This window comes from Mustela erminea, chromosome 13, assembly GCF_009829155.1.
Source record: "Mustela erminea isolate mMusErm1 chromosome 13, mMusErm1.Pri, whole genome shotgun sequence".
In the NCBI taxonomy this organism is placed as follows: Eukaryota; Metazoa; Chordata; class Mammalia; order Carnivora; family Mustelidae; genus Mustela; species Mustela erminea.
The window spans coordinates 68,593,827-68,621,530 of record NC_045626.1 but is presented as its reverse complement, the minus strand read 5'-3'; the positions used below and the strand labels follow the sequence as shown (position 1 = coordinate 68,621,530).

Sequence of the window (27,704 nt, the reverse complement as noted above, 5' to 3'; positions counted from 1 at the left end):
AGGACTTTGCTAAGGGTGCACATTTATAGATGGTCTTGAGGGAATCCTTCTGTAGGCCCTCAGCTTCCATAGCTAACCTTTCGCAGAAACAAATGTGCTTGAGACAGTAGGCTTCCTCCCACTTGGAAGGAAAAGGCAGACCCTCCCCTGTCCCAGGTCAGATTTAAGTATATCACCCCTTGGGTTGTCCCTGCCTCTTGTCTACTAGTTGATGTTATTATTCCTCTTTCCCTTGTTGCTCTTTCATTCATTGTTCTTTCATCCATTCTACTTCTGGAAGTAAATGCCCTTCTTAAAAAGCCCTTCACTGCAAATTCCCGTAGATCATGATCCTCCTTGAACGACGCCCAGTTTTAGCTTCTCCAGTGTGTCTCTGTTTCTCTTTTCCCTCACCCATACCTCCCATCTGTTTTCCTGCCTCTTCTCTAATTGTCTCCTTTTCTCTGGTTTTCAGGCTTGGTCACGGTGGTGGGAACAGCTCCTGCAGGTCCAGAAGGAGAGACGGAAAATGGTCTTGGCAGTGAAACACCATCAGCACTGGCAAAAGTGTAAATCCCTGAAGGCCTGGCTCAAATACTTGGGGGCCCGAAGAGTGAAGAGACAGCAGAGAGGTGAGCAGAAGGTCCCAGGCTCTAGAGACAGAGGGGCATGGCACAATTTCCACTCTTGAGCTGCCAGTGCTGCAAATTTATTTAGAAGAGATATAATCATATTATGCCACAAATTTAGGGTGAGGGGAAGAGATCAAGGAGAAACATACATCATCCTCAATTCACATTTAAGTTATTTCCTTCTGGCCTTCTCTTCCACACATATTTTTTTCCTTTTTGTTTTGTTTTGTTTTTAAGATTTTATTTATTTACTTATTTATTTACTTGAGAGGTAGAGAGGGGGAGGGAGGGAGCAGGGAGCAGGAGCCATAGTAAAGGCAGGCTCTCGCTGAGCCGAGAGCCTGACACAGGGCTCCATCCCAGGACCTTGAGATCATGACGTGAGCCAAAAACAGACATGAAACTGACTGAGCCACCCAGGCAGCCCCCCTTTTTTAAAAGATTTTATTTATTACGTATATTTTCTCAATAGGATTTAATCCTCCTATAAGTAGTGTGATTATTATGATTAATATGATACTTAAAACTTTGTATCTTGATTTTTTCCTCCACAACTAACAATATTTCATATATTTTTAAGTAGTCTTCATAAATTTTTTTTTATTGTCTGCATTTTGTGGAATGGTCTACCTTAATAAACTATCTGGCCATCCTTCTTTCGACATTTGGATTGTTTCTATGTCTCCCCAGTGATGGTTTATGATGTTGATTTTGTTTTTTAAAGATTTCATTTATTTGTCAGTGAGAGCAAGCACAGCAGAGGGAGAAGCAGACTGCCTGCTGACCAAGGAGCCCAATGGAACTTAATCCCAGGACCCTGGGATCATGACCTGAACCCAAGGCGGAGGTTTAACCAACTGAGCCATCGAGGCATCCCTGATTTTTTTTTTTTTAACACTATTCTTATAGCTTAGTTTCCCAGTTAGTGTTCATAAGTGATAATACATAGGTCACAATTGTTGGTACTTTTTGTACTTTGGTTTCTGGAGCCCACACAGAAGTGAGTCAAGCGGTGTGCTAGACACTGGCTGGGTTTCAACTCGGCCTCCCTGCAGAAAACTCCTGGGTTGCCAGGCCAGCACTGTCTCTTGGGAGAGTTTGAATGTGTCTGTCTGACGATAACGGCCAAAGACCCACTTTCTGATTGCCCAAGCCTAGAAGCTGAAGACATTAAACTCTTTAGTGTGATAAGCTGCAGACTAATGTGCCTCTCATTTCAGCATCGAATTCCAGGACCAATTCCCTCCCACTTCCTGGACTTGAGTTAGTTCATCAGACCATTGGCTAATTAGTGTTAAAAGCAGGGGACCCTGGCAGCCAGGATCAGCCTGGCTGAAAGCTAGCAAACACCTTTGCCAGCACGGTGACCAAGTTGTGTCATTGACCTCATTCTCCAAAGTCCTACCCGAGAGACAAAGAGTAAGAGTCAAAAGTAAGAGTCATTTGAGTCTTTGAAAGAGTCTTTGAAAGCAGCAGGTGCCATTCCGGCTCCTCAGTAGCTAACTAGAAGCCTCAACTCTTTGCTATAACTGATTTTATAGCATCTCCTAAAATAACAGACCTTTTCTCTTGGAAAGAAGAGGTATAAATAACTAAGGGATTCCAAATAGCCCTCCCATGCCTAAACAGACTCTGATTTTAGGATGCTTTGTAAGAACAGCCTTGAATCCCTGCTGTCCGCAGGTAGTAGGGTACAGCTTATCTGAAAGATGATTCCAACTCATCTCAACCTTGCAGGGGGCAGCACGTGGTGATTTTCTTTGTTGCAGAGATGGCTGAGCGATTCCACCGGGTCACTGTGCTCCAGACACGCTTCTGTGACTGGCAGTGGGCCTGGGAGCGGAAGGAGAGCTTGTACGCCCAGCAAGCCAGGGTGGAGGGGCTGGCCCGGAGGATGGCTCTGAGGCGGGCATTCACTCACTGGAAACACTGTATCCTTTTCATCTGTCCCTCCCCCCACCCCCCAACCTCCTCTACCACCACAGCAGGGCCTCCCCGGAGCTCAGCAGCCTGTAAGACACTGAACAATAGAAGGTGGTCCTGATGTCTGTTGATTTCTTTTTAAAATGTTTCTGTTTAACTGGAAGTATACTTACAAAACAGTATGTATAACATACATTACAGTTTAATGAATAGTAATAAAATGAACACCCATATACTTGCCACCCAACTTAAAAATTAGAACATTGCTAATACCCTATCTGCTCATCCCTCATTGCATTCCCTTTTCTCCCCTTCAGAGAGGTAATCCCACTGTCCTTAATTTTACATTGTCATTTCGTTACTTTTCTCTACCCACTAGGTGGTCTTTTTTTTTTTTTTTTTCAGCTCTAACGTTATGACCATAGGTTCCATTGTCTTTTACCACATGCAGACGTTCTGCGTTTATCTCTTTAATCCTCAAAATAACCCAGTGGAGTAGATGTCACTATCCCCATTTTACAGATGAAGAAACAGAGATTCAGGGGTTTAAATGATTGTCAAAGTCATGGGTGATCATTGGCTGAGCTGGGAGTTTTGGACCTGGGCCTCTGGCACTAGACACGTGCTACACTAGGTGCCCAGCTATGCAGACAGATTTGGACCACCCTCAGTGTCCATCCACACGTTATCTGTTCCACAGACTCTTGCTTTGTTTTAGCCTCCTGCCTAAGTTCTGGAATATAGGGAAGCTCAGAGGTGAACAGTAAGTAGTTGGTTGTCTGTGGGGTAAAGAGACATGAAAACAGGGCTTTACAATGTGGTGCAGAAAGTGCTGTCATAAAGGTCCATATCACGTTCTGTGGGAGCTACTGTGCAGATTCGAGCTTTGTCCTAGAGGGTGACAAGGTCACCTAGCAGAGAAGTTGGGGAGGGTGTTGCAGGTGGAAGAAATGGCATTTACACAGGTAGAGGTGAGGAAAAGACCCAGGGACAGCGAGGGGGGTCTGTCGTGAGTCAAGGGGTGTAGATGGCGGTAGGGCAGCACGGGTGGAGGTGGGCTGGGGCCAGCTTGTAGTGCCCTGCGTACGGTGGTTGGAAGCTTGGGCTTTCTCCTGATGGCACTGGGGAACCCCTGGAGGTGTGTAAGAAGAGAAGTGATGTGGCAGGTTTGTATGTGAGGGGACAGACTGGGTTACAGGGGCAAAGCCAGCTCAGGGGGAGCAGTTACGCAAGGCTCTCGCCAGTCTGTGTGAGGTGCAAGTCGGATGTCATGTGGGGCATTGGGCGCGGGAACAGAGAGCCCGAGATACCTCAGAGGGGAGCAGATGGACTTGGCAGCCCAGATGGAAGGAGTGGGAGGAGAAGGTTTGAAAATAACTCCAAGGTTTTTACCTGAAACATTGGACTGGGTTGTGGCACCCAACAGAGCCTGCAGGAAGACAGGAATTCTTTAGATGGCATGATTTGGAAATGTTTACTCTAATCTGTGGCAATTTATCTTAACTGTTTTTGCCTCTCATCAAATGGGCATCAGAGGGGAGAAAGGCAAGGCCAACTGTTCAATAAGCAACTCAATTTCCCTTTGCTTCCTCTTCTCTGGGTCATCAGGAGGAGAGAGACAGAGGTGGACGGCAGCCCACCTGTTATCCCCCACAGCCAAGACCCTTCTGCTGGGTCCCTAGGATTGCAGTGTGCGGGGGTGGGGACATTTTTGAGATGAGGGGCCTTCACTCCCTGCCAGACATGCTGCTGTGTGCTGAAGAAGCGGCCCAGTGGAAGGTGGCGGAAGAACACAGGAGGCACAGCTTGCTGGTAAGTGTGTGGAAGCTTCCTGAGGCTCTTTTTTTTCTTTGCAGAACTGCCAAAATTTGAGTGGTTAATATTTAACAGCACAACTGGCCAAAGTCCTAAGATGTGAAGGTACCATGTTCAAGAAACTGGGGGGAGAAATCACTCTATAAAATGTAAAGTATATGATAAGGAGAATGCAACCTTTTAATAGAAAGCCTGTCTACACAGAGTAGCCATACTTAGCAGCCTTGCTCAGGCCTTCACGTTTGGAGGACCCAGGCACACAGCAGACTGTTCAGGTGTATCTGGTTGTGGGATTAGCTTCACTCATGAAACCCTGTTCTATTCCAAGTGTCCCTGTTTTCATTTTGGATCAGAAAAGTTCATGGATGAGATCAGAAGGTTCTGGACATAAAAGGGAATCTTGGAGATGATCTAGTCCTGCATTTTTTTTTTTTAATCCACATGGTCAGCCTCCTTTTTATTTATTTGGAAGATTTTATGTTTAATTGATCTCTATACCCAACATGGGACTTGAACTCACAACTCTCAGATCAAGGGTCACATGCTTTACTGACTGAGCCAGCCAGGTCCCCCTTCATTTTTTTTTTTTTTAAGTAACCTCTACCCCCAACGTGGAGCTTGAACTCATGACCCCCAGGGCGGACTCCCTTTTTAGTGTTGGGAGCCTCATCTGTAAAATCGATCAAAGTAGATGCTGTGGGTGAAGCATCTACCGCTGCTTTTCCCAACCCCTCACCACATGAGGAGGTCTTCAGACACATTCAGGGGCCTTGGGTTCTATAAAGCACAATATGAAAACCCCTGATTGCTTCACTTCTGTCTCAGAGGACTGGAACCCAGGGCATTGGATAAAAGGCTTTACTTAGGTCACATGCGAGGCAGTGTAGATGGAGCTGGAGCCAGTCCCACACGTCTTGCCACTGCCCCAAACCCCTCTACTCACTCAACACCCCCCTACTCACCACTTCCTTCTCTTCCTTCTATTCTGCTCGTGCAAAACTACATTTGGAATTGCATAAGTGTGCACACTGGACACCCCCACCCCACCGCCAACATGGCTTTAAAAAGAAAACAAACAAAAAAAACCCCACCATAATCTAAGTCTTTTCCTGAGAGGCAGAGTTGATGTCTTTAACCTTTGTCTGTCGTGTTCTTGTCTGGGCCACGGGGATCTCTCCTGGTCAGAGGCGATGGTGTGTTTGTTCCAGGGCAGTATTGGTGGATAGCCAGGGAGCAGTTCAACAGCTACTTATTAAGTGCCTACTGTGTATCAGACTCCCAGGTGAATCATAAAGCAGAGAAACACTCCGGGATCCGGGAACAGCTGTGAATATCTGTGCCCGGGCCTCTCCCTACTGTACTCCGGTGCTGCTCTTACTGGTACACATGCTGCTGATTTGTAACTGCTTGTGTCCTTCCTTCTATTCACAGCACTTCTGTTTTCGAGCCCTGAAAGACAATGTGACGCATGCCCATCTCCAGCAAATAAGAAAGAACCTTGCTTACCAGCAGCATGACATCATGGTGAGGGTCATCTGTGTGGAGGAAGCTCTTGTCCCTTATCTTCTCTTTTAACCTTTGTGCCTCGAGATTTGCCCAAACCTTTCATACCCCAAAACCTTAGTGTCCATTTTCTCTGGCTACCCCTACCAGCTGGTAGAGGAGCCCTTGGTTTTTCCTAGTTTAATCCGTTTTTTAATCTGTTTGCTAAGAAACTTGATAGTTGACTCAGGGGTCAGGGACTGTGGATTCCAACCCTGACCTGGGGAGTACACTTTGAGTTTTGCATTCCAGGCGGCTTTGGTTGTATTTGAACTGTAAATCTCTTGTCTTCAGTGGTTGGTTTACCTGAGGGCAACAAATATTCTATCTCTACTTATAGATCATGTTTTTGGGTGTAGGAGGATTTTTGTTTTGTTTTGTTTTTCATTATGAAAATGTTCGAACGTATGGAAAAATTTAAGAATAGTAGAATAAACACCTTATATTTACCATTGCAATTCAAATATTAGCCAATTGTTAATATTTACTACTTTTTCTTTTTTTTTTCCGAATCATTTCAAAGTAAGTAACAGACATCGTGACACATTATGCCTAAACATCTCAGCCTGCATTGTCCAAAAATCACATTTTCCTTCATAACCACGGTATCGTTACCATCCCTAACAAAATGAACCGTAATTCCCTAATCTTATCCAATACCCAGCCCATATCCAAATTTTCACAGTTGCTCCTGAAATGTTCCGGGTTTTTTTGTTTGTTTTTTTGTTTTAAAGATTTTATTCTTTTTTTATTTTTTTTTAAAGATTTTTATTTATTTATTTGACAGAGAGAGATCACAAGTAGGCAGAGAGGCAGGCAGAGAGAGAGGAAGGGAAGCAGGCTCCCCGCTGAGCAGAGAGCGCGATGCGGGACTCGATCCCAGGACCCCGAGATCATGACCTGAGCCGAAGGCAGAGGCTTAACCCACTGAGGCACCCAGGTGCCCAGATTTTATTTATTTGACAGAGATTACAAGTAGGCAGAGAGAGAGGGGGAAGCAGGCTCCCCGCTGAGCAGAGAGCCCAACGTGGGGCTCTATCCCAGGACCCTGGGATCATGACCTGAGCTGAAGGCAGAGGCTTTAACCCACTGAGCCACTCAGGCGCCCCAAAATGTTCCGTTTTAAACCAGGACTCAACCAAAGGCTGATTACTTACTGTATCTGGTTATGTCTTATGAGGCTCTTAATAATAGTGTCCCCCTCCACTTCTTTTGTTTAATATGTTTATTCTTTAATTGTGGTAAAATACACATAACAATTTATCATCTTAACCATCGTTAAGAGAACAGTTTCGTGACACAAAGTGCATGCACATTGTGCAATCCTCACCACCATCCATCTCCAGAACCTGTTTCATCTTGCAAAACTGTAACTCTGTCCCCATTAAACAATAACTTCCCGTTCTCCTCCTCTCCCCTGCCCCCAGCAGCTGGCGGCCACCTTTCTTCTTTCTGTCTCTGTGAACCTGACCACTTTAGGGATCTCATATTTACATGCCCTTTTGTGCCTGGCTTATTCCACTTAGTGTAATGTATACTTTTTTTTTCAGTGACACTGATTTTTGGAAAAGGAAGGCCAGCTATTTGGCGTTATACAATATTCCATATTCTCAGTTTATCTGTTTCCATTTGATGTCATTTGATTTTTCCTTTTTTAAATGTCATTCCTATAAATTAGAAGTTTGATCTAAGGGCTTGATTAGATTGAAGTTAAGCACTTTTTTTGGCAAGACTACATCAGGAGCAGTCAGAGGTGATAAGATCAGTTTTAACTTTTAAAATGGCATTGTTGGGGCTCCTGGGTGACTCAGTTGTTGGGCGTCTGTCTTCGGCTCAGGTTGTGATCCCAGGGTCCTGCGATCGAGCCCCACATCAGGCTTCTTGCTCCTCGGGGGGCCTGCTTCTCCCTCTCCCACTCCCCCTGCTTGTGTTCCCTCTCTTGCTATGTCTCTCTCTGTCAAATGAATAAATAACATCTTTAAAAAATAAAAATAAAATGGCATTGTAGGGGTGCCTGAGTGGCTCAATGGGTTAAAGCCTCTGCCTTTGGCTCGGGTCATGATCCAGGGTCCTGGGATCGAGCCCTGCGTCGGGCTTTCTGCCCAGCATGGAGCCTGCTTCGCCTCCTCTCTCTGCCTGCCTCTCTGCCTACTTGTGATCTCTCTCGCTGTGTGTCAAATGAATAAATAAAATCTTAAAAAAAAAAAATTAAAAGGGGTGCCTGGGTGACTAAGTGGGTTAAAGCCTCTGCCTTCGGTTCGGGTCATGGTCTTAGGGTCCTGGGATCGAGCTCCGCATCAGGCTCTCTGCTCAGCGGCAAGTCTGCTTCCCCCCTCTCTCTGCCTGCCTCTCTGCCTGCTTGTGCTCTCTCTCTGTGTCAAATAAATAAATAAAATCTTTACAAAAAAAAAAATAAATAAAAAATAAACAAACTGGCATTGTCTTCTCTGAGGCCCAGATGAGGAATAGCTTCAGCGTCTTGATTCTGATTTCTGTAGACAGGGAAATTCATCTTTTTGCCTTTTATGTTGGCCTAGAATAGCTCTGTATAACTTAGCCACAATTATTTTGTAAGCCTGTTATATGTCGGCTACTCCAAATTGAGGTATAATTCCTCCTCTGTGGGAGCTGATAGTCTCTCGGGGCAAGGATTTGCTAATAGGTTAGGAGAGATCATTTCACCTTTTGCCTTAATAATTAAACTTCCATTTCTTTTCTGTCTTGCTTCAGCTGCTGCACAGATTCTGGAACCTCTGGCAGTCTCGGATTGAGCAGAGGGAAGAGAGAGTGCAGCTTCCCTCACTGTGTGCTGCCCACGACCACTGCAGGTAGGGGCTTGGGCCTTCTCCTTGTGCTCTCCAGGGACTGACTGACTGTTCTCTTGGAGAGAGCACTTACCCTTCCTTGCAGTGCTGGCCAGCTTCAGAAAGGCCCTGCTATAAATCAGTGGTTCCTAAGCTTGTGTTTCCCTTTTGGCTCATTAGATGAGAGGTAGAATAGAGATGTTTGTACTGGTTCTTGGTCACCATAGTTCGGAATATGTGCCAGCTAGCTGCCTGCCTCAATCCTTCATGCTTTAGTGACATTCACATCTTAGAATTCAAGCACTGATAGTGTTAAAAAGCAGGCTCAGGCAAGTGTCTTATTCTGGAAGAGTGGAGAGTGTCCCAAATTTTAAATAAAAGCAGCACATGTCTCTAAGGAAAACTCAATGTATAGGAAGGTAGGTATAAAGTGAAAAATAAAAGTTGCTTGGATCCCTCCCTCTGATCCCTTAGTCTTACTCTTCAGAGGTAACTACTCTTCACTTTCTCCCTGTGGGAAATATTCAATATACCCTCCCTGCAGCCAGTAAGCCAATCAATTGAATTCACATAGAGGTCCCGTTTTGGAACATTTTTTTAATGAGTCGGTGAGAATCTCAATATTTAACTATATTTGGAGTTACTAGGGTCAATCATTATTTTAAATCCTGGTTTACAGAATTGAAGGCAGTTCTCACCCTGGGTATCACTTTGGTGGAAGGAGCCTGTCACAGACCCAGGTGGTCCCAACACAAGCCCCAGAAAGTTCATGATAGGGGATTTCGTACGTATTACCTAGGTTCCAGAGACACTGTGCTTGGTGGTCTAATTAGGTTTATAAGAAAATTGTCAAAATTTGGGGGCAAGCCGTAGTCCGAAATCAGTGGCTGACAGATGTTGTTTCGAATGATAGGTTCTTTTTTCCCCTGTCCTAGAATGAAACTGACAGGTTGCCTTCAACGCTGAAGATGTAACTACACCCAGATATTTTGGCCTTAAAAACAAACAACATTTTTAAAACCCAAACCTGGACATGCAGTAGGCAGTATGTGTTATGTTATGTGTTTTATTTCAGAATAACATTGCTACGCAAGTGTATCAAATCATGGTCACAGTATATTCAGAAGAGGCGATATAAGCAGGTATGGAGTAAGTTCATAGTGAGTAACTCCACAGGCTTACATTGTCGGACTCATTTACTTTGGAAAGATTCTTGGAAAAGACCTTTGCTAAGAGGTCTTGGTGCTGCTGTGAAAACCTCAAAGATATTTCCCCCAATTCCTTCTAGTGATACTGGAAAGTCTGCGTCAGCCCCCTACCTTCACGTGCTGTGAGTACACAGCCGTTCCATTCACATCGTTATTCATTTACTCTATTAGTTAGCCAGCCTTTAGGAAATACTGGGGAAAGTGTAGAACATAGTGCTGAGTTCTCAGTGCTGAACCGTGTGAGGCAGGTACCCATAGCAGGCGGGAGGACATGGGGATCAGGCTCGCGAGTTAGGAAAGGCAGACTGAGGAAGGATGCAGTTCCATTTTTCAGAAAAGCTTTATTTAAGTGATGTCTACATCTGACATGGGGCTCCAGCTCAGAACCCTGAGATCAGGAGTCACATCCTCTTCTGACTGAGCCAGCCAGGAGCCCTGGCTTCAGTTCCGTTCACTGAGGAGCTCCTGGGTGGCTCAGTCGGTTAAGCATCTGTCTTTGGCTCACGTCGTGATCCTAGGGTCCTGGGCTCGAGCCCCGTATCTAGCTCCCTGCTCCGCAGGGAGTCTGTTTCTCCCTCTGCCTGCTGCTCCCCTTGCTTGTGCTCTTTCTCTCTCTCTCTCTGACAAATAAAAAAATAAAGAAAAGAAAAAAGGAAGGAAAGACTTACTGAGCAGCCGCTGTGCCTCAGACACCGTGCTAAGCACTGGGGCTTAGCTGTGATCGAAAGCAGAAAAAATTCCTCCTCCCACAGGCCTTATAATTTAGCCCCAGGATGGCAATTAAGTGCAATATTGCAGGCCAGCTCAAATGATGGCCGCAGCTGTCTAGAGTGCTGAACTGAGAAGGGTTTGGAGGCCACCTTTAGGCTTGGGGGCATTTGTGTTCAACTGGTAGTGTCTGCACGGGCCTTTCAGGGGTTAGCGTGCTGCCTGGGCCTGGTTTTGGCCCTCCTTGGTGAAACAGGGAAACGAAAGCCAAACTCCTGCCTCCCCCACCCCCACCTCCATCTGTCGCTAGAGTCTAACATGAGAATCTAAAGAATTTGACTGTTTACTCATAGTGTTGAGAGAGAATCTGAATTTTCTAGTAAGGTGTATAAAATCCTGTGGGAGCCGGCCTCTGGTTAATTTCTGTACCCTTTCCTGTTACCTACTTCTTCGTTCCTTCACAGCTATGCTCTGGCCAGTTAAGCTGCCAGTCCTTCCCTGAATGTGCTTCTCACTGTACATGCAGTCTTCTGTCCCTCTGAACCTTTTGGCTCTGGTGTTACCCCATCCCCCGGCCCCCTGTGTGGCTTTGTCAGTGTATTCTGTGCCTAGGTGTTTCCCAGCCCCTCTCCCTGCCAGTCTGTGAGCTACTTGAGGGTAGACCCTGTCTCTCTCTTCTCCTTAGCACTGTGTGGACAAAGGGTAGGTGCCACTAACATTTACATGAGTGAATGAACGAACGAGTGAACAGCCAGATAAACTGCCATGGGTTGCTACAGAGTTTTTCTGAAGGATCATCTCTGTTCTTGGCATCTGGGCCGTGCCAGCCCAGGGGATGGTTTGCCTTCCACACCTGGAAAATGGTTAGAATTGCTGCATTCTTTGACATTCCTTTGGATGATGTGACTCTTTCTGAAAGGACGTTGCCACTTGGTTTCTTAAACCCATTTAATGTAAGCTCAACAGAAGGTAGAGACCATTTAGAAAAGGAAACTGAGTGCCAGGGTTGAAAGATTGTGTTTATTCAAGATGGAAAAGAAGCAGAGTCTCTTATTTTCCCCCTGGAAAAAGAGCCCCTGACCCTGGGGCCCAGCAGTGCTGGAAGGTCAAAGGTCAGTGTTCTTATCTCTCCACACTGCTTTTGCATGGCCTGCGTCATATAGAAGGTCTGAAAAATAGTAAGAGCCCTGCTTAGTTCTGGGGTTTTTTTGTTTTTTTGTTTTTTTCCCAGATCTTTTGCTAACCATCTGACTGTCATCTAAGGAGATGACATCAGAGAACATTAAGTTCGTTAAAGAGAACATCAGTTCTTTCTATTTCAGGAAAAGATAAAGATATTTTTTATTGTGGGTTTCTTTCTTTTTAAAAAGTAATGCGTAGAGAATGGCAAAACGTTTGCCAGTTATTGAAGTTGAATGTTAAGTTCATGGGGATTCGTTATACTGTTGCTTCTACTTTCATTTACATTTGAAAATGTAAATGCCCAAAAGCAATATATAGACATTGTAATTTGAGATGTGTAGGAAGAGATAAAAGAAAAAAATTAAAACACCCGTAATCTTAAATTACATTTGGTGAGTAAATTTGGTATCTTTTTTCCTCCATGTGCGTGGGAGTATGTATACCATATGTTCACACACACACATATGCTTACTGTTCAGTTGTCTGTTGCTATGAAAAAAAATCACCCCGAACTCAGTAGCTTAAAACAACAACTGTGTTATTATACTTATGGGTTCTGGGGTGCCTGGGTGGCTCAGGGGGTTAAAGCCTCTGCCTTTGGCTCAGGTCATGATCCCAGGGTCCTGGGATCGAGCCTCACATCAGGCTCTTTGCTCAGCAGGGAGCCTGCTTCCCCCTCTCTCTCTCCCTGCCTCTCTGCCGACTTGTGATTGGTGTCTGTCAAATAAATAAAATCTTAAAAAAAAAAAAAAAAAGATGACCCTTTATACTTAAGGGTTCTGCAGGTCAGAAATTAAAACAAGACATCACAATAATGGCTGGCCTCTGCTCCATGATTATTGGGGCCTCAGCTGGGAAGATTCTAATGCCAGGAGCTTAGCATTCTCTAGAAGTTTCTTCACTCACATGGCTGGTTCCTGGACTGGAATAACTCGCGAAGACTGGGCACATCTGGGACTGTTAACCAGAGAACCTACATTGGGCCTCTCCAAGAGGCTTGGATTGCCTTTGAGCATAGTGGCCTCAGGGGAGTCAGACTTCCTGTGTTGCTGCTCACTCCAAAAGTGTCTCAGTGAACAACACAGAGCTGTATGGCCCTTTATGACCCAGTAGCTCATATGGTCGCTTTCACCATTCTCTACTGGTCAAAGCAATCACTGTCCCGCCCAGATTCAAGGGGAGGGGACTTCTCAGGGAATGAGGAAATCCAAAGAACTTGAGGTCCTATTTTAAAAAGCACCGCTGTATATATATGCTTTTATCCCCACAAAGTTTTGGATCATGGAGGAGTGTATATATTTTTATGTCAGTTGTCTATCTTCCTGCTGATAATAGTAAAATAGTAGTAGCCTTTCGTAATTACAGTAAAATCAAAAGATATATTACAGCATGGGAAGAATGTTGATAATACACATGACAAAGGATTGATAAATTTCTTAAGATTCAAAAAGCCCATGTATATCACTGAGTCAAACACTAGCAGTCAGAGAGTGAAACGGGCAGTGGGTATGAACACTTAGTACATAGGACAAAACATTTAGACTTATCCACGTATATACACATGTGTATACAGACACACAAGTAGGTAGAGATGCTTAAACTTTTTAATTAGAGTAAAAATTTCTTACCCATCATATTTCATTTTTCACCTATCATGTAGATTTTAATTTTCTCAGTTTAGTGTAGAGAGCAACCCTCCCTCTAGAATGTGACCCTGAAAGGTCTCTTTTTTTTTTTTAAAGATTTTATTTATTTATTTGACAGATCGCAAGTAAGCAGAGAGGCAGGCGGGGGTGGGGGGAAGCAGGCTCCTCACTGAGCAGAGAGCCTAATGTGGGGCTCGATCCCAGGACCCTGCAATCATGACCTGAGCCGAAGGCAGAGGCTTAACCCACTGAGCCACCCAGGGCTGCCACCCTCCCCTCTGCCTTTGTTTTTTTTTTTTTTTTAATAATGTAAACTAGGGCGCCTGGGTGACTCAGTGGGTTAAGCCGCTGCCTTTGGCTCGGGTCGTGATCTCAGGGTCCTGGGATTGAGGCCCGTATCGGGCTTTCTGCTCGGCAGGGAGCCTGCTTCCCTCTCTCTCTCTCTCTCTCTGCCTGCCTCTCTGTCTACTTGTGATCTCTCTCTGTCAAATAAATGAATAAAATCTTTTAAAAAAAATAATAAAATAATAAAATAAAATAAATAAATAATGTAAAGTACAAATAAAGGTCATTCTGTTCACTGTAGTGGCTGCGGTCTAGAGCAGACAGTCACTTCCAGCAGAGAGCCCTTCCTGCAGCCTTCCACACATGGAGAAGATTCTGGCGATGGCACCATCAGGAAAGTGTTCTCAATGCGAGAGCAGCACGCTTTCACAGGTATGCGGTGCCTCTCCTGTCTGGGCAGGCTTCTCAGGCTTCTGCTCCCACACGGCCATTGGTGGTGGTGTTCAGCCTCCCAGCCTCCCAGGCCCTGGTTCTTCCTGGTTTGTCAATTATGTGGGCTCATTGATTTCATCTAGCAGGAAAAGCCAGCCAGTATTTCCCCTGGGAAAGCTTTTGCTCAACTTTATTGCAAATGCTTTCAGAAGAGCCTGAGTTCTATGCCCCTGTCCTCAGTGCAAGCCAGTGTGAGCTCTGTGAATGCTGCCCATTAGCTTTCTGGATCAGAGCGTGGTTGGACCTTGCATTGTCCTGGCAGGCATTCTTGAGTGTGATTTCCCTGAAATTCTTGCTTCCTGTCCTGCTAGACCTGGCTTTTTGAAGTCTTGAAATACAGTTGTCAACAAAATTAAGATGGGCAAGGAGCAGAGCTACGTCTTTTTAGCTCCCACAGAACCAAACTTGCCCATAGCAGGTCCTTGCTGCATGTTGGCAGAAAGCAACAAAGAAATTATTCATCGCCGACTGTATGTCTGCCCCTGTGGTGGGCATGCTGTGATGGGAGACGGGAAACAAATACATAAGCTCATTCGCCTGTGACGTCAGCAACTTCATTAATAATTTCCTTCTCATAGCAGTCCCGAGAAAACAGGCTCAAGATGACTAATGACTCCCCCATGTAAAGCAACCAGTAAGTGGCAGAGCCAGAGTTTAAATTCAGATCTCCTTGACACCAGGGACTTTCTCCTAGATGAAAAGGAAGATCTTTTTGATGACTCCGTAGAAACTTTGAATCTTTGTGAGGAAGTAAAACTGATACACAAGAAACAATTGAAGGACACTTCCAGAGAAGAGATCCGCATGTCCTCACTTAGGGCAGCCCTGAGTTCTTCTAGAGCTACTGAGGAAGGTCCCTGGAGGAAGGCATGCTGTGAGCCCGGGGATGAGGATGGATGGCAGGAGGGGGCAGGATGAGCAGGGCCAGGCTGAGGGGATTGCCTGAGCCTATAAAGAAGATAACAGATAAATGTTTGAGCAGGTGCACGTAACTAGTAAAGTGATGGTTTTGGAGATTGCCTGAGAAGAGTTCCCATCAATTTAGGACAGAGACGAGAGGGAGGGACGTGGGAGGAACGCTGGGAGAAGTTGCAGTGGTCCTGACTTTGAAAGAGTGTGAATGCTAATCTGAGGGGATCAGCCAGAATTCTGAGAGTCCTTCACCCAAAATCCAAGGAGAAGCATTTACGGGGTAGCGGTGGGGAATTGGAGGCTGGCAAGGGGATAGAATTTACCTCTTCCCCTTCTGCAAAGAGAGTGACTTCACCTTTACCTACTTTCTGAACTGAGGTCTGGTTTAAGATTCCATTGGAAAAATGGCTTTACTACTTAATACACACGCACTCCTTCATTTCTTCTGCAAAGTCATGATTGACTCTGTTACTTCTTTTGTATTTTGGCATGCCATAGGGATGGTTGAGGGTTCTCATAACAGACTCAATCTCAGAACACAAACTGAGGGTTGCTGGAGGGGAAGGGAGGGGGGGGCGAGGAGGGGTGGGTAGGAGGGAGAGGGTGGCTGGGTGATGGCCATTGGGGAGGGTATGTGCTATGGTGAGAGCTGTGAATTGTGTAAGACTGATGAATCACAGACCTGTATCCCTGAAACAAATAATGTATTATATGTTAAAAAAATATCGAGGGCTCTTTCAAAATAGCCAAGAGGAGTTTCCAAAAGGATTTTTGTTGGGGACCATTCTTGAGACAAAAGGTTGGTGAGTGGGATACCTGGGTGGCTCAGGGGTTGAGCCTCTGCCTTCGGCTCAGGTCATGATCTCGGGGTCCTGGGATCGAGCCCCACATTGGGCTCCCTGCTCAGCGGGGAGCCTGCTCCCCCCTTCTCTGCCTGTCTCTCTGCCTACTTGTGATCTCTGTCAAATAAATAAATAAAATCTTTAAAAAAAAAAGGGGGGGTGGTGGGTGAATTGGAGACAGGGTGTAGCCAGGAAGTTTGAGGGAGAACCAGGGCCTGATCTGGATTTGGCCTGATGTGGATTTTATCTTGTTTTGGTTGAGTTGGCTCTTTTTAGAAAACTGAAGTTTTTTAGGTTCCTGCCTTTAGCTCTTGAGGGAGCAAAGTGATGGGGAGCCTGGCTTGGAAGCTGGAGAGCCCTGAGTTCAGACCCTTGCTCCACTGCTTGCTGGCTCCCTAACCCTGCGCAGGCCACTTGGTCTCTCTGAGCCTGTTTCCTCAGATGTAAAATGGAGATGGGTTGATGTAATAGTCGTGTTTCATAAGGTTGTCATGAAAAGTGAAATAATGCCTGTGGAATACAAGCAGAATGGCAGTACAGAATATCAGCCTTCCCCGCCAATCCCTAGTGATTTGTGACTCTTACAGTAAATGAATATTCATAGGTTCGGTTTGGAGTTTAGCAAATCAGAGTTCCCCCAAAATATATATGTTCTATCTTTCCATAATTCTTAGGGTATTTGTTTAATATTTTAGGAATATGGACAGAATTTGTAGTGAGGTCTCATGAATTATTACTAAAAATGGTAGTTTCTTAACCTACCAGTGGTCTTTTAGTATGCTGATTTGTCTTTTGTTTTTTTTTTAATTGAGCTTAAGTTCATAGTGAAAGGCACAGATGTTAAGTAAAGAGTTTGGTGAGTTTTCACAAATTGTATACCTGGATAATCAACAGCCGAGTCAAAGTCTAGAACATTTCCATCACCCCAGAAAGTTCCCTCGTGCCCCCTTCCAGTCTATTTGCACCTCCCCCCATCCACCACCATAGGTAACCACTGCTTTGATTACTGTCATCCCAGGTTAATTTTGCCTGTTTTTGAACTTTAAGTGATGGGATCATACAGTAGGTGATCTGTTGTGTCTGGCTTCTTCTGAAGTTCAGCATAATGTTTTTGAGATTGACCCTTGTTGTTTGGTAGGAGTTCAGTCTTCACTGAGTGGTGTTGGATGAATATAAGGCAATATTTTCACCCCTTTTAACATGGGTTTTTTCCAATTTGAGGCCATTATGAGTAAATCTGCTATGAACATTTAAGCGGGTTATGTTTTCATTTCTCTTGGGTGGATACCTAAAAGCGGACTCTGGCTCTCAGGTGGGGACATGCTTCCTCTTACAGGGGGTCACATCATTTTACACCCACCAGCAGATAGAATGCTGCTTGTTCCACCTCCTCATTAACATCTGGTTTTGACTTTTTTTTTAATTATTTTTATTTTTATTAACATATGATGTATTATTTTCTCCAGAATACAGGTTTATTAATCATCAGTCTTACACAGTTCACAGCACTCACCATAGCACATACCCTCCTCAATGTCCACAACCCAGCCACCCTCTCCCTACCCCACCCCCAGCAACCCTCAGTTTGTTTTGTGAGATTAAGAGTCTCTTATGGTTGTTGTTGTTGTCTTTTTTTAGATTTTATTTATTTATTTGACACAGAAAGAGAGCACAAGTAGGCAGAACAGCAAGAAGAGAGAAAAAGGGGGAAGCAGGCTCCCTGCTGAGCAGAGAACCTGATGTGGGGCTTGATCCCAAGACCCTGAGATCATGACCTGAGCGGAAGGCAGAGGCTTAACCCACTGAGCCACCCAGGTGCCCCGAGTCTCTTAAGATTTTTGACCATCTTTTTTTTTTATTATTATTTTTTTTATTATTTTTTTAAATATATTATTTATTTATTTGACAGACAGAGATCACAAGTGGGCAGAGAGGCAGGCAGGCAGAGAGAGAGGAGGAAGCAAGCTCCCTGCAGAGCAGAGAGCCTGATACGGGGCTGGATCCTAGGGATCATGACCTGAGCTGAAGGCAGAGGCTTTAACTCACTGAGCCACCCAGGAGCCCCTTTGACCATCTTTTTAACAGAGCCATTCTAGTGGATGTGGAGTTCCATCTCATTTCCCTGCTGACTAATAATATGGAGCATTTTTTTTAAATTTTTTATAAACATATATTTTTATCCCCAGGGGTACAGGTCTGTGAATCGCCAGGTTTACACACTTCACAGCACTCACCAAAGCACATACCCTCCCCAATGTCCATAACCCCACCCCCCTTCTCCCAACCCCCCTCCCCCCAGCAACCCTAAGGCCTAATCAGCCAGGATCAAAATCCTGTAGTTGGCAGTACCAAGTCAGATTGATTGCCTTGAAGGAAGGAGTTCCAGAGGAATTCTGGAATGGTGCTGTTCCTGAGGGAAAGGAATTTGTAGGGTTTGAATCCTATGAAAGGATTCTGAAGGGGGGAAAGAAAAACAGGGATTGGTTTTGGATTGCTTGCTGTTTCTGAGGCAAAGGTAGGAGGGATAAGTGGGGTTCACTAGGGAGTACAGTTATGTGTACCCTCAGGAATAAGTGAAAACAGCAAAGCTTGTCTGGGGCATCGTGGTAAAGAAGCAGTAACCACTCCGAAGAGGCCCTTGTGGCATTTTACAGCTGCTGCCTGGCCTTTGAAGAAACCATGTTTCCTTGTAGCTGGCTTTATCAGTGTCTGTCCTGATCTGACTAATGGTTAGGCAGCTTTTCCTCTTTTCTGAGTGAAATCAGTCTGAGCTAATTTTCTTTCTTTGAATTCCAGACAGAGTTTGACTGATTCAGCCTTTACCATGTGCTTATTGACCATTTGTATATCTTCTTTTGTGAAGTGTCTATTCAGTTCTTTCCCCTACCTTTTAAAAAAATTGGGCTTTGTGTCTTTTTAAAAAATTATTGATTTTTCAAAGTTCTTTATATATTCTTTGTTGGATATATGTATTGAAAATATTGGGGCGCCTGGGTGGCTCAGTGGGTTAAAGCCTCTGCCTTCGGCTCAGGTCACGATCTCAGGGTCCTGGGATCGAGCCCCACATCGGGCTCCCTGCTCACTCACTAGGAAGCCTGCTTCCCCTTCTCTCTCTCTCTCTCTCTCTCTCTCTCTGATGGCTGCTCTGCCTCCTTGTGATCTCTGTCTCTCTGTCAAATAAATAAATAAAATCTTAAAAAAAAAAAAAATTTTCTTCCAGGGTCACCTGGGTGGCTCAGTGAGTTAAGCCTCTGACTCTTGGTTTTGGCTCAGATCATCATCTCAGGGTCCTGAGATCAAGTCCAGTGCTGTGCTCTGAGCTCAGCGGGGAGTCTGCTTGAGATTCTCTCTTCCTCCCCAACTTCCCCTCCCCATGTTAGCATGCTCTTTCTGTCTCTCTCTCTCAAATAATAAATCTTTAAAAAAATAAAAAAGAAGAACATTTTCTTTTGGTAATGTGGCTTACATTTTTATTTTCTCACAGTATTTTTTTCATTGAGAGCAAAGTGGTTAAATATATATATATATATATATATATATATATATATATATGGAAATGATCACAGGGTGGGGATCTATATATTAGCTAATATATATACTGAAATAAATTAACGGTATTTTTTGTTGAGCAGAAATGTTTAATTTTGTTACAGTCCAGTTCATCAAATTTTTTTCTAATCATAAAAGATCAGTGATTTGGGGGTTTTCTCTAAAAAATATTTGCCTACAGCCAGGATCTTGAAAGATATTTTCCAATATTTTCTCTGGAAGCTTTATATTAAGTTTTACCATTTACATTTAGGTCTGTGATCATCCTGAATTTTTTCCATATATGGTATGAGGTAAGAGTCAAGGATTTTTTTTTCTGTTTTTCAGATTTTTCCAGCACTGTTTGTTGAAAAGACTTTTCATCCCCCCATTGAGTTGGCTTGGCACCTTTACTGAAAATCAGTTGTCCTTATAAGTTTGTATCTATGTTTGGACTTTCTCTTCTGTTTCATTTATCTGTTTGTTTATCCTTATGCCATTATCATACTCTCCTGATTTTTGTATCTTGATAGCAAGTTTTGAAATTGGTTCTTCAACTTTATTCCTCCTGGAATTTTCTTTTATTTGTTTGGGATTGCACTTAATCTGTATAGACATTTAGGGGAGATTGGACATCTCAAACTTACTGAGTCTTCCATAAATGAACATACACTTCTCCATTTACGCAGTTTTTCTTCAGTTTTTCTCAGTGTTTTATAACTTTGCATAGAAGTTTTGTATATATATTGTTCAATTTATTCCTAAAGACCTTTTTTTTTAATATTCTTGTGAATAGAATTATTTTTTAAATCCATTCACTGTTTGTCCTAGTATATAGAAATACAGCTGAAACTTTTTGTTCTGTGACCTTTCTAAATTTACTTAATGGTTTGAGTCTTTTTTTTAATTACATAGTTTTCTGCATAAATAATCCTGTTATATGCAAATAAGGACAACTTACTTTATCCTTTCCAGTCTGTAGGCTTTTATTTCTGTCTTCATTAGCTAACATCTCTAATGAAGTATTGAATAGAGGTAATGAGAGGATACATACTTGTCTTTTTTCCAATCTTAGGGGGAAAATAAAAGCAGTCAGTATTTCACATTATTTTTGTAGATACCCTTTATCAGATTGAGAATGTTGCCCTCTATTCATAGTTTATTGAGAATTTTTATTATGAAGGTGGTTAAATTTTGCCAGATGCTTTTTCTGCATTTATTAAGATGATCATATGTTTTCCTGATTTCACGTATTAGATCAGCCCTATATTTCTGAGACAAACCCCACTTGGTCATGATATATTATTTTTTTCATGTGTTGTTGATTTTTAAGATTTTATTTATTTATTTGACAGAGAGGGGGATCACAAGTAGGCAGAGAGGCAGACAGAGAGGAGGAAGCAGGATCCCGGCCCAGCAGCGAGCCCGATGTGGGGCTTGATTCCAGGACCCTGAGACCATGACCTGAGCCGAAGGCAGAGGCTTAACCCTCTGAGCCACGCAGGCACCCCAAGTGTTGCTGATTTTGATCTGTTAATGTTTTCTTAAAAATATTTACATGTATTTTCATGAGGGATCATGGTTTTAGTTTTCTGGTATTTAAATTTGTTATGGAATTTGCTAGTGAAATTATCTGGACCTAGAGTTTCCTTTACAGAAAGGTTTTTGATTACAGATATAATTTTGAAAATAGATACAGAGGGGTTGCCTGGGTGGCTCAGTGGGTGAGGCCTCTGCCTTCAGCTCAGGTCTTGATCTCAGGGTCCTGGGATCGAGCCCCGCATTAGGCTCTCCACTCCGCTTGGAGCCTGCTTACCCTCCCTTTCTCTCTGCCTGCTGTTCTACCTACTGGTGATCTCTTTCTCTGTCAAATAAATTAATAAAATCTTAAAAAAAAAAAAAAAAGAAAGAAAGAAAAGAAAATAGATACAGAGCTAACCAAGAGTTTCTTTTCATGTTAGTTTTGGTAAGCTCTGTTTTTCAAGGAATTTTTCATTCTATCCAAGGTGTTAAATATATTGGCAAAAAGCTTTCATGAAAGTGCCTTAATATACTTTTAATGTCTGTAGAATCTCTGATGATACCTCCTTGTACATTCCTGATTTTGGTAATTTGTATTTTTTTCTTTTTATTCTTTAAATTTTATTTATTTATTTCCCAGAGAGAGAGAGAGGGAGTGAGAGAGGGAACACAAGCAGGGGTAGCAGGAGGGAGAAACAGGCTTCCTGCCAAGCAGGGAGCCCGATGTGGGGCTCGATCCCAGGACCCTGGAATTATGACCTGAGACTGAGTCACCCAGGCACCCTTTTCTCTTTATGCTTGATCAGTCTTGCAAGGAGTTATCATGGGTTTTTTTTTTTAACTTTTGTTTGCTAATTTTTTTATTGTATATTTTTCTTACATTGATTCTAGCTCTTTATTTTGTATCTTTCTACTTACTTTGGATTTAATATGCCTTCCTTTTTTTTTTTTTTTTTTAAACATTAAGACGGAAGCATAAGGGCGCCTGGGTGGCTCAGTGGGTTAAGCCTCTGCCTTCAGCTCAGGTCATGATCCCAGGGTCCTGGGATCGAGTCTCACATTGGGCTCTCTGCTCATCGGGGAGCCTGCTTCCCCCCTGACCCTGTCTGTCTCTCTGCCTACTTGTGAACTCTCTCTCTGTCAAATAAATTTAAAAAAAAAAAAAAAAAAAAAAAGATGGAAGCACAAATCACCCATTTTTTTTAGAGTTTATTTTATTTTATTTTATTTTATTTTATTTTATTTTTAGCAATCTTTACACCCAACATGGGGCATGAACTCACAACCCTGAGATCAAGAGATTCATGCTCCTACAGCTGAGCCAACCAGGCATGCCCACCCATTCTTTTGTTATTGGCAGTAAATTATAAATTTTAAATCTTTCTCTTGTGAAAAAAAATTTTTTTTTTTTATTTGACAGAGAAAGATCACAGGTAGGCAGAGAGGCAGGCAGAGAGAGAGAAGCAGGCTCCCTGCTGAGCAAAGAGCCTGATGTGGGGTTCGATCCCAGGACCCCGAGATCATGAACTGAGCCGAAGGCAGTGGCTTAACCCACTGAGCCACCCAGGCTCCCCTCTTGTGAAAATTTTAAGCTGTAAGGTTTCCCTCTGCTTTAGCTTTATCCCACAAATCCTGACATGCTGTATTTTTATTATCATTCAACTAAAAATATATTCTGATTTCCTTTGTGACTTATTTTTTGACCTGTGGTTTATTTAGAAATATGTTATTTGAGGGGCACCTGGGTGGCTCAGTGGGTTAAGCCTCTGCCTTCGGCTTAGGTCATGATCTCAGGGTTCTGGGATTGAGCCCCACATCGGGCTCTCTGCTCAGTGGGGAGCCTGTTTCACCCCCCCCCACCTGCCTCTCTGCCTGCTTGTGATCTCTCTCTCTCTGTCAAATAAATAAATAAAATCTTTTTAAAAAAAGAAATCTGTTATTTAATATTCAAATAGGAATTTTCTTGATACATTATTGTTTTTAATTATTATTTAATCCATTGTGGCTAGAAAACACCTTATATAACTTCAGTTTTTGAAATGTATTAATATGTTTTACAGCCGAATATATGTGGTCTGATTTGGTGCACCTTCGATGTGTACTTTATTTTTTCCTGTGTGTACCTTAAAAGGATATTTATACTATGCTTGCTGGATACAGTGTTCTGTAAATGTCTGTTAGGACAAGCTGGTTGGTAGTCATCTTCAAATTTTCTGTATCCTTGTAGCTTTTTGTTTGTTGTTGAGTTTTGTTTGTTTTTTTCATGGTTATTTCATATTTTATTGGACTGATTACATTTCACCATTTGAGACATAAAGCTAACATAGGACTAAGAATGTAGAATAGGAAAGTGGGAGAAACCATCCACAAATTGGAGTCAACTTGAAAGGTCCATAAATCTTTATGTTTGAATTGAAGGAAAAATCTGTTCAGAGCTGAAGAGAGGTCCTTGGTTTTTAACAAAAATCTCCTAAAGCCTTTATTAATACAAGAGTTAGTTTATGGAAAAACTCTGAATTGTGCAAAATCCCATTAGGCAGGAGAAATGGGCAGGATAGAAAGACATGGGCAGTGGGGGCAGCCATTCTGCAGGCAGGATGCCTGGGCTGGAGGCCACGCCTCAGGTCCAGGACCTGTAGGTAGAACCAGGCTGGAAGAGAACTGTAGAGGCAAAGGTTAGTGTGTTCACTCAGTCAAAGCCCTGGCTTTCCAGTCAGTCTCCAGGATGCAGATGCTTTCCTCAGGCAAGGTATTTGTTTGTTTTTTAAGTATTTTATTTATTTGAGAGAGAGAGATAGCAATAGTGAGCATAAAGCAGAGTGGGAGAGGGAGAAGCAGGCTCCCCACTGAGCAGGGATCCCAGGACCCCAGGATCATGACCTGAGCTGAAGGCAGACAGTCAACCAACTGAATCACCCCCCACCTTAGTTTTTTTGTTTGTCTGTTTTTTCTATCGATTACTAGAGAGAAGTGTTAAAATTCTCTAGCTATGATTATGGATTTTCTATTTTTCCTGATAATACTACCAGTTTTACTTCATGCGTTTGGAATCTCTGTTATTTGGTCCATGTATAGTTTAGATTGTTATGTTTTCCTCATGAACTGTCCCTTTTTATCATTTTGAAATGAACCTCCTTATTTTTGGTAATATTTCGTTTCTCAAAACCTGCTTTGACTTTTATTAAAATATCCTCAGCAGCTTTTTCTGTATTTATAGTTTATGTGGTTTACCTTTCCCTCTATTTGTCTTCATATTTAATAAAGTTTTCCTCTTATGTCTTTTTTTTTAAATCTAGTCTGACAATTTATTTTCATTTATTTATTTATTTGAGAAAGAGTGAGCAAGTGAGCATGAAGGGGTTGGGATGGGGAGAGGGAGAGGGAGAATCTCCCAGGCAGTCTCCACACCAAGCATGGAGCCCAGCTTGGGGCCTGATCCCATAACACTGAGCTCACAACCCAAGCCAAAGCTGAGTCAGATGCTCAACTGACTGACTGACTGCACTACCTAGGGATTCCTGACATCTCTGCTTTTTTTGTTTTTTTTTTTTAAGATTTTATTTATTTACTTGACAGACAGAAATCACAAGAAGGCAGAGAGGCAGGCAGAAAGAGAGGAGGAAGCAGACTCCCTGCGGAGCAGAGAGCCCAATGTGGGGCTCGATCCCAGGACCCTGGGATCACGACCCGAGCCAAAGGCAGAGGCTTTAACCCGCTGAGCCACCCAGGCGCCCCACATCTCTGCTTTTTAATTAAAGTGTGTGGTTCATTTACATTTAATGTAATTGGTGTGGTTGGGCCGAAGCCTACATCTGTTTTTTGTTTCTCTGTTTCCCCTTTTCTGCGCTGTTCATTTAGAATTTTTTAATATTCCATTTTATTTCCTGCGTTGGCTTTTTATACCTTTTGTATTTTGTATTTATCATTTTATTTTATTTTTAAATGTTTTATTTATTTGATAGAGCAGGGAGAGAGAGAGAGGGCACAAGCAGGGGGAGCAACAGGCAGAGAGAGGAGGAAGCAGACTCCCCACTGAGCAGGGAGCCTGATGTAGGGCTTGATCCCAGGACCCTGGGATCATGACCTCAGTTGAAGGCAGGCGCTTAGCTGACTGAATCACCCAGGTGCCCCTCTTTCGTATTTTTTTTTAAAGATTTTACTTATTTACTTGACACAGAGAGAGATCACAAGTAGACAGAGCACTAGACAGAGGGAGAAGGAGAAACAGGCTCCCTACTGAGCAGAGCCTGATGTGGGGCTTGGTCCCAGGACTCTGGGATCATAACATGAGCTGCAGGCAGACACTTAACTGACTGAGCCACCCAGGCACCCCTCTTTTGTATAGGAATTAACAATACACATTGTTAGACTTACTACAGTTCTGTTCAGTTCTGTTGTACCACTTCATGTTAAATATAAGAACATAAAAACAGTAGAATTCCTTTCCTCCCCATCATGTTTCTTTTTTTTAAGATTTTATTTATTTATTTGACAGAGATCATAAGCAGACAGAGAGGCAGGCAGAGAGAGAGAGAAGCAGGCTCCCTGCTGAGCAGAGAGCCCGATGCAGGGCTCAATCCCAAGACCCTGAGATCATGACCTGAGCAGAGGCTTTAACCCACTGAGCCAACCAGGCGTCCCCCTCTCCATTATTGATAGTATTTCTTGTCATATATTTTGCCCACGTAATTTTTGCTTTAGACAGAATTCTTTTTTAAAAATTAAGAGATTAAAAAAAATCTTTTATATTTACCCACATATTTTCCATATCTAATATGGAAAATTGTTTCTTCAATTTGTGAGTTTTCATCTATATGCTTTTGTCCTTTAGCATCTTTTTTAAAGATTTTATTTATTTATTTGACAGAGAGAGATCACAAGTAGGCAGAGGCAGACAGAGAGAGAGGGAAGCAAGCTCCCCGCTGAGCAGAGAGCCCGATGCGGGGCTGGATCCCAGGACCCTGAGACCATGACCTGAGCCGAAGGCAGAGGTTTAACCCATTGAGCCACCCAGGTGCCCTGTCTTTTAGCATTTTTATACTATAAATCAGCTGGAGAGAAATTATCTCAGCTTTTGTTCATGGTTATTTCACTCTTGGTCTCATTTTTAAAGGACCTTTTCGTGGATATAAAACAATGAGTTTCTCTACCCCTCACTCCTGAATCAATCAGTCTGTCTATCTTTATTTATTTTTATTTATTTATTATTATTATTTTTTAAAGATTTCATTCAGGAGAGAGAAAGTGAATGAGCATAGGAGGGGGCAGAAGGAGAGGGAGAAGCAGACTCCCCACTAAACAGGGATCCCAATGTGGGGCTTGATCCCAGGACTCTGAACCAAAGGCAGACCCTTAACCATCTGACCCACCCAGAAGACCTCCCAAGTCTTTTAAAGACATTCTTCCCTTGTCTTCTGGCCTCCATTATTTCTGGTATAAAGGCATCCATCATTTGTATCATTCTTCCCCTAAATGTAATCTGTCTCTCTTACTTTGCTTTTAAGATGTTTTTATTTATCTTTGGGTTTTGTTTTGTTTTATTTTAAAGATTTTATTTACTTAGGAGCACCTGGGTGACTCAGTGGGTTAAGCCTCTGCCTTCGGCTCAGGTCATGGTCTCAGGGTTCTGGGATTGAGTCCTGCATGGGGCTCCCTGCTCAGCGGGGAGCCTGCTTCCTCCTCTCTCTCTGCCTGCCTCTCTGCCTACTTGTGATCTCTCTCTCCTTGTCAAATAAATAATTAATATCTTTTTGTAAAAAGAGACGGGGAGAGGGAACACAAGCAGGGGGAGTGCATTTCCAGAACATTTTCATCATCCCAAACAGAAATTCCGTATCCATTAAACACTAACTTTCTATTTCCGTCTATTCCCAGCCCTGGGAACCTCTAAACTACTTTCTGTCTCTGAATTTGGCTATTCTAGATGTCTCATATATGTGTAATTGTGTAATATTAGACCTTTTGTGTCTGGCTTATTTTACTTGCCATAATGTTTTCAAGGTTTATCCATGTCATAGCATGTATCAGAATTTCATTCTTTTTATGGATGAATAATACTCCATTGTATGGATATACCACAGTTTGTTCCTCTGTATGTTGATGGACACGTGAGTTTTTACCTTTTGGCTATTGTGAATAATGCTGCTGTGAACCCTGGTGTACATACATCTGTCTAAGTCTCTGTTTTTCATTCTTTTGGTTGTATACCTAGAAGTAGAATTACTGAATCAAATAATTCTGTGTTTACTTTTTGAGAAGCCACCAAATCATTTGGTTCTTTTTTGCTTTTGGTTCTATTTCTCTGCCAAGATTCCCTGTCTGGTAACTAATTTTGTTCATTCTTCATTTAAGTACACACACTTTAATAATTCTTTCTAAGTGTTTGCTGATTCCAACATTTGGGTGATTCTTTTTGTAGACAGCTGTTTTTCCTTTAAAGGGTTTTGCCTTTTATTCTGGTAGACAGTGATTGCTCTTTATTCTTGTGCTTCCTGTTGATCCTATCAAGTGTGGTTCTGTTCATTCTTTGTGTGGGTTGTGTGTGTGTGTGTGTGTGTGTGTCTGTGTTTTAAGATATTTTTTAAGTAATCTCTACACCAAGTGCAGTGCTTCAGCTTACAACCCTGATATCAAGGGTTGCACGCTGTACCATGTGCCCCATGTGTGAGTCTTTTTGATTTTTGTC

At 42.9% G+C, this 27,704-nt stretch overlaps 1 protein-coding gene across 12 annotated transcripts in view; it reads left to right on the top strand.

Moving 5' to 3' along the window:
* The window catches only part of SFI1 (SFI1 centrin binding protein), a 105,460-nt gene that overhangs the window by 64,014 nt on the left and 13,742 nt on the right, over positions 1-27,704 (top strand). For all 12 annotated transcript variants that reach the window (XM_032309961.1, XM_032309962.1, XM_032309964.1 and 9 more), the window contains 7 exons: positions 455-611; positions 2,381-2,542; positions 4,276-4,346; positions 5,781-5,873; positions 8,622-8,719; positions 9,771-9,837; positions 14,026-14,156. In XM_032309961.1, coding sequence (XP_032165852.1) covers positions 455-611; positions 2,381-2,542; positions 4,276-4,346; positions 5,781-5,873; positions 8,622-8,719; positions 9,771-9,837; positions 14,026-14,156 — 779 coding nt within the window. The remainder of the gene's footprint in view (positions 1-454; positions 612-2,380; positions 2,543-4,275; positions 4,347-5,780; positions 5,874-8,621; positions 8,720-9,770; positions 9,838-14,025; positions 14,157-27,704) is intronic.